This window comes from Carcharhinus amblyrhynchos, unplaced genomic scaffold (assembly GCF_965287045.1).
Source record: "Carcharhinus amblyrhynchos unplaced genomic scaffold, sCarAmb.v2.hapA chromosome_269, whole genome shotgun sequence".
Lineage (NCBI taxonomy): Eukaryota > Metazoa > Chordata > Chondrichthyes > Carcharhiniformes > Carcharhinidae > Carcharhinus > Carcharhinus amblyrhynchos.
Window position 1 is genome coordinate 45,001 of NW_027650009.1, and position 7,294 is coordinate 52,294.

The 7,294-nt window shown below is 49.0% G+C and overlaps 1 protein-coding gene across 1 annotated transcript; it reads left to right on the forward strand.

Annotated features, from left to right (window-relative positions):
* Positions 1–6,176: 6,176 nt before the first annotated feature.
* On the forward strand, positions 6,177–6,870 carry LOC145338959 (uncharacterized). Its single transcript, XM_080183368.1, has one exon. The coding sequence runs from the start codon at positions 6,177–6,179 to the stop codon at positions 6,846–6,848; it is 672 nt and encodes a 223-aa protein (XP_080039494.1). The 3' UTR covers positions 6,849–6,870.
* The last annotated feature ends 424 nt before the right edge of the window (positions 6,871–7,294 follow it).

Here is a 7,294-nt window from a genome sequence, read left to right on the forward strand (position 1 = left end):
TTACCGGGACTTGATGGATTGAGTTATAAGGAGAGGCTGGATAGACTGGGACTTTTTTCTCTGGAGTGTAGGAGGCTGAGGGGTGATCTTATAGAGGTCTATAAAATAATGAGGGGCACAGATCAGCTAGATAGTCAATATCTTTTCCCAAAGGTAGGGGAGTCTAAAACTAGAGGGCAGAGGTTTAAGGTGAGAGGGGAGAGATACAAAAGGGTCCAGAGGGGCAATTTTTTCACCCAGAGGGTGGTGAGTGTCTGGAACGAGCTGCCAGAGGCAGTAGTAGAGACGGGTACAATTTTATCTTTTAAAAAGCATTTAGACAGTTACATGGGTACGATGGGTATAGAGGGATATGGGCCAAATGCGGGAAATTGGGACTGGCTTTAGGGTTTCAAAAAAAGGGCAGCATGGAGAAGTTGGGCCAAAGGGCCTGTTTCCGTGCTGTAAATCTCTGTGACTCTACGAATCTCCCTCCATCCCTCTCTCACCCTCTCCAGCTGTCCCTTCCCCCTCGCTCTCTTTATTTCTCTCTCCCTCTCTCTATGCCTATCCTAGTCTCTCTCTCTCCCACTCTCGCTCTCCCTCTTTCCATCTTTCTCATTACCCCCACCACACCCTCTCTCCCTATCTCCCACTCTCTCTCTGCCTCACTCTCTCTTCCTCTCTCTCTTGCTTACACCCTCTCCCTCTCTGCCTCTGTCCTTTGTCTCCTACTCTCAATCTTTCTCCCCACCGCGGTGTCTTTCCCTCTCCATCTCTCTCCCTCTCTCTCACGCTTTCTGTCCCAAAGTCCCTCTGCCTCCCACCATTCTCTTCATCCTCTAACCCTAACCCTAACCCTAACCCCTAACCCTAACACCTAACCCTAAACCCTAACCTTAACACCTAACCCGAAACGTAAACCCTAACCCTAACCTTAACCCTGAACCCTAACCCTAACCCTAACCCTTAACCCTGAACCATAACCCTAACCGTAAACCCTAACCCTAACCTGAAACTCTAACCCTAAACCCTAACCTAAACCACCAACCCTAACCCCTAATCATAATACCTAACACTAACCCTGAACCCTTGACCCCTGATCCTAACCCTACCCCAACCATGAACCCTAACCCCAAACCCCAACCCCAAACCCTAACCCTAACCATAATCATAAACCTAACACTCACCCCTAACTCGAATCTTAACCCGAAACCTAACCCCTAAACCATAACCGTAACCCTAACCATAATCATAATCCTAACCCTCATCCCTAACACGAACCCTAACCCTAAACCTAACCCCTAACCCCTAATCCTAACCCTAACCCCTAATTCTAACACCAACCCTAAGCCTAACCCCTAACCCCAACCCTAACCCCTAATCCTAACCCTAACTACTAACCCTAACCACTAATCCTAACCGGTAATTATAACCCAAACCCCGAACTCCTATTCCTAACCGTAATCCTTAACCCAAACCCCTAACCCTAATCTTAACCCTAAATCTCTAACCATGAGCCCCTAACCCTAAACCTCTAACCCTAACCTGAATCCGAATCTGAGACCACAAACCCGATCCATAACACTAACCCTTACCCTAATACTCTAACCCTAACCCTAATCCAAACCCTAACCCCTAACCTTAAACCCCAAACCCTAACTTTAAACCTCTCATCCTAACCCTAACCCTAACCCGAATCCTAACCCAAGACCACTAACCCTAACCATAACACCAACCCTAACCCTAATACTCTAACCTTAACCCTAACCCTAATCCTAACCTTAAACCCCAAACCCTAACCTTAAACCTCTCACTCTAACCCTAACCTAACCCGAATCCTAATCTGAGACAACTAACCCTAACCATAACACCAACCCTAACCCTAATACTCTAACCCTAATCCTAACACTAACCTTAAACACCTAACCCTAACCCTCACTCCAACCCTAACCCTAAACCTAAACACCTAACCCTAACCCTCAGCCTAACCTCTAACCCCGAATCCTAACCCTCCTCCCAATTAATTCAGTTAGCTTGGTCCCCACCTGGGGCAGGGTCAACCCCAGGAAAAAGAACAAAGAACAGGACAGGAACTGGCCCTTCGGCCCCTCCAAGCCTGTGCTGGTCATGATGCCTTAACTAAACTAAATTAAAAAACCTTCTACCCTTACTCGGTCCGTATCCCTCGATTCCCTCCCTATCCGTGCACCCATCCAGATGTCTCTTCAATGTTGTTAATGGTCCTGCTTCCCCCCCCCACCCCGCCCCCCCCTCACCCCCCACCCCCCAGCAGTGCGTTCTAGACACCCACCACTCTCTGTGTGAAAAACCTCCCCCACCCATCTCCCTTAAACTCTCCCCCTCTCACCTTGAACCCACGCCCCTCCCACCACCCCCCCCCCCCCCACCACACCGTGTAGCTGACCCTCCCACCCTGGGGAAAAGCCTCTGACTCTCCACCCTATCTCTGCCTCTCACAAGGTCTCCCCTCAGCCTCTATCTTTCCGGTTCCCTCTCTCCCTGTCTCTTCCCCACCATCTCCCCCCTCCTTCAATCTCTGACTCATTCCTCATTGACACTCTCTCTTGGGTTTCCTGGGGGTTTTATGATTTGGGATTTTGGGGTTTGTGTATTGCATATTGTGTACAGTTTTGGTTTCCTTTTCTGGGGAAGGATGTCCTTGCTCTCGAGGGAGTGCAGTGAAGGTTTCCCAGGCTGATTCCGGGGATGGTGGGACTGATGTGTGAGGAGAGATTGACCAGGTTAGGATTGTTTTCACTGGAGTTCAGACGAATGAGGGGGAATCTCACAGAGATTTATAAAATTCTAACAGGACTGGACAGGGTAGATGCAGGGAGGATGTTCCCGATGGTGGGGGGAGTCCAGAGTCGGGGGGTCACAGTCTGAGGATTCAGGGTAGCAATGGAACAGCAATAATCATGGGGGATTTTAACCTGCATATTGATTGGTTGACTCAAGTCGGACGCAGTGAGCTTGAGGAAGAGTTCCTAGAATGCTGTCAGGATAGTTTCCTTGAACAGTATGTTACAGAACCTACGAGGGAGCGAGTTATCTTAGATCTGGTCCTGTGTAATGAGGGAGGTAGAATTAGGGATCTTCTTGTGTAGGATCCTCTTGGGATGAGTGATCACAATATGGTTGAATTTCTAATACAGATGGAGGGTGAGAAAGTAGGCTCCCAAACCAGTGTCCTCTGCTTGAACAGAGGGAGTACAAAAGGATGAAGGTGGAATTGGCTAATGTAGACTGGGGGTAGGACAGCTGAGGAACAGTGAGGATTTTTAAGGAAATTTTTCTCAGTATTCAGCAAAAATATATTCCAGTGAAAAAGATGGAATGTTAGAAAAGGGATAACCAGCCGTGGATAACTAAGAAAATAAAGGAGAATATTAAATTAAAAACCAATGTGTACAGAGTGGCCAAAATTAGTGGGGAATTAGAAGATTGGGAAAGCTTTAAAGAACAGCAAAGAACTACTCAGAAAGCGATAAAGAAAGGAAAGATAGATTATGAAACCAAACTAGCGCAAAATGTCAAAACGGATCGTAAAATCTATACAAATATACAAAATGGAAAAGAGAGGCTAAAGTAAATGTTGGACCCTTAGAAGATGAGAAGGGGCATTTAATAATGGGAAACGAGGAAATGGCCGAGTCTTTAAACAAGTTTTTTGTGTCGGTCTTCACAAATAGGATACAAATAGCTAACCGAACATTAACGGTCATGGGACTGTAGGGGGTGAGGTCCCTAAAACAATTATTATTACTAAGGAGGTAGTGCTGGGTAGGCTAATGGGATTAAAGGTAGACAAGTCCCCGGGCCCAGATGGAATACATCCCAGGGCACTGAAAGAAACGGCAGAAGGAATAGCAGATGTGTTAGTTGTAATTTATCAAAATTCACTGGATTCTGGGGAAGTGCCGGCTGATTGGAAAACAGCTAATGTAATGCTACTGTTTAAAAAAGGAGGGAGACAAAAGGCGGGTAACTCCAGGCCGGTTAGCTTAACATCCATAGTTGGGAAAATGCTAGAATCCATCATTAAGGAAGAAATAGCTGGACACCTGGAAAAGAACGGTTTGATCAAACAGACGCAGCATGGATTCATGAAGGGAAAGTCGTGTTTAAGGAATTTACTGGATTTTTATGAAGGTGTGACGAGTGCGGTTGACAGAGGGGAACCGGTGGATGTAGTGATTTTAGATTTCCAGAAGGTGTTCGATAAGGTGCCTCACAAAAGGTTGCTGCAGAAGATTAAGGGACATGGAGTTGGTGGTAAGGTGTTAGCGTGGATAGAGGATTGGTTGTCTAACAGGAAGCAGAGAGTGGGTATCAATGGGTGCTATTCGGATTGGTGGTTGGTGACTAGTGGAGTGCCCCAGGGATCGGTGCTGGGGCCTCAGCTATTTACCATTTATATAGATGATCTGGAGGAGGGGGCTGAGTGTAGGGTGACGAAATTTGTGGATGACACAAAGATGAGTGGAAAAGCAAATTGTGTGGAGGGTGTGGAAAATCTGCAGAGGGATCTGGATAGGCTGAGCGAGTGGGCGAGGACCTGGCTGATGGAGTACAATGTTAGCAAGTGTGAGGTTATCCACTTTGGCAGAAATAATAGTAAAATGGACTATTATTTAAACAGTGAAAAATTACAACATGCTACAGTGCAGAGGGACCTGGGGGTCCTTGTGCATGAGTCGCAAAAACCCAGTCTGCAGGTGCAGCAGGTGATCAAGAAGGCAAATGGGATGTTGGCCTTTATAGTGAGGGGGATGGAGTATAAAAGCAGGGAGGCCTTGCTGCAACTGTACAGGGCACTGGTGAGGCCGCAGCTGGAGTACTGTGTGCAGTTTTGGTCCCCTTATTTGCGACAGGATATATTAGCCTTGGAGGGAGTACAGAGAAGGTTCACCAGGCTGATACCAGAGATGAGGGGTTTAGCTTCTGAGGAGGGATTAAATAGGTTGGGCCTGTACTTGTTGGAGTTTAGAAGGCTGAGGGAGGATCTTATAGAGACATATAAGATAATGAAGGGGCTTGAGGCAAAGAGATTCTTTCCACTTAGAAAGGAAACAAGAACTAGAGGGCACAGCCTCAAAATAAAGGGGAGTCAATTTAGAACAGAGTTGAGGAGGAACTTCTTCTCTCAGAGGGTAGTGAATCTTTGGAATCTCTGCCCATTGAAGTGGTGGAGGCTGCCTCGTTGAATGTGTTTAAGTCACGGGTAGATAGGTTTCTGATAGACAAGGGAATTAAGGGTTATGGGGAGTAGGCGGGTAAGTGGAACTAAACCACTATCAGATCAGCCATGATCTTATTGAATGGCGGGGCAGGCTCGAGGGGCTAGATGGCCTACTCCTGCTCCTATTTCTTATGTAGACCATTTAGGACAGAGGTGAGAAGACATTTCTTCACCCAGAGAGTGGTGAGCCTGTGGAATTCATTCCCACAGGAAGTAGTTGATGTAAAGACATTGAATGTATTCAAGAGGCAGCTGGATATAGCACTTGGGGTGAATGGGATCAAAGGTTATGGGGAGAAAGCAGGATGAAACTCTTGAGTTGGATGATCAGCCATGATGGTGATGAATGATGGAGTAGGCTCGATGGGCCTGCTCCTATCTTCTATGTTTCCGTGTTTCTATGTTGAAAAGATTTTTGTGATGAGTTTTGAGCAGATTGGAAAATTTTTGCAACCTTCTTTTGGGGAATATCTGAGGGATGTTTCGCTATTTCTACAGAGTATTTTTGGAGCATATGAACCTTTCTTTCCCCTTTCTCACCCTCCAGGCCCGTCCCTGAACAACGATGGCCACCCGTTGGGTGTCCGTCTTCCTGCTGCTGACTTTTGGCCATCTGGTTACCACGGCAGAGAACAGCAGCACGGGAGGCCCCAACACAGGCACGCCGTCTACACAAGACAGAGCAGGAGGAGGAGGAGGAGGAGGAGGAGGAGGAGGGTCTGTGTCACCGGAATCCACACTCTCAGCTGTGCCCTCTGTCACTCCGACCCTGCCCACATCCACTGCCACCACCCCCAGGGTGATCTCCAGCATGACCCCCAAAGTGACCCCCCACACAACCCCCAAAGTGACTGCCCACACGACCCCTCACACGACCCCCCGCACGACCCTCCGCACGACCCTCCACACGACCCTCCGCACGACCCTCCGCATGACACCCCGCACGACACCCCCCACGACCCCTGTTGATACGATTAGATGGCGTGTGGACGCAACACCCAATCGCACGGGTACCTTTATCGTCCTCTTTCTGCTGCTGGTGTTCTTGGTGATTTGTCTGTGTGGAGCCTGGAAGAAACTGGAAGAGTTTGGAGGAAGTGGTTCCTACTCCCCCTGCCAGATTGACAAACACCTCTACGCCAATCCCGAGGATGGGGAGGGCAGAGATGGCCAGCGCAAGCCTATGGGCCAGGCCTTCCTGGCTTCTGTCCGCAACCTCCTGCCGTGGAAACCGGGCCGGCCACAGGGGATGGAACTGGAGGAGGAGGACGATGAAGAGGAGGAGGAGGAAGTGGAGGAGGAGGGAGGCCAATCTGGATTTGGCGGCAGCGAGGGCGAGAGCGAGGGCGGACAAGAGGACGGAAGCCCCACCTCAGGAGATGAACAGTCTGACAGCGATGACTACTCCAGCCTCGGAGGGCTGGACCTGCGGGAGAGGGCAGCGAGGGCTGAGGGGGGCAAGGGGGAGGGACGGGAGGAAGAGGAGGAGGATTTATCAGATCCACCCTCGCCCAGGGGAGGTGAGGAGCTCCTCAGTGAACTCCATTCCTTCTCAGGTACGGCTACCTGGACAGACACCAACCACGATGTCACTGTGCTCTGAAGGGGCAACGAGCCGGTACCTGCTCACATGGCGAGGGCTGGGGGAAGGGGATCGGGGTGGGGGAAGGGGGGACAATATCTGATCAGGGAGAATTGGGGGGAGGGTGGGGGAAATGCTGGGGGCAGGGAATGGGGGGGGCACACAAGAGGATCAAGAATACTCTACACATAGGGCAGGGCAGGCAGTGGTATTACTGCTGGATTATTAATCCAGAAACTCAGCGAATATTCTGGGGACCCGGGTTCAAATCCCACCATGGCAGACGGTGGAATCTGAATTCAATAAAAAATATCTGGAATGATGAATCTGACCATGAAACCATTGTCGATTGTCAGAAAAACTCATCTGGTTCACTAATACCCTTTAGGGAAGGAAATCTGCCGTCCTTACCCGGTCTGGCCTACATGAATGGCAGATGGAGTTTAATTTAGATAAATGTGAGGTGA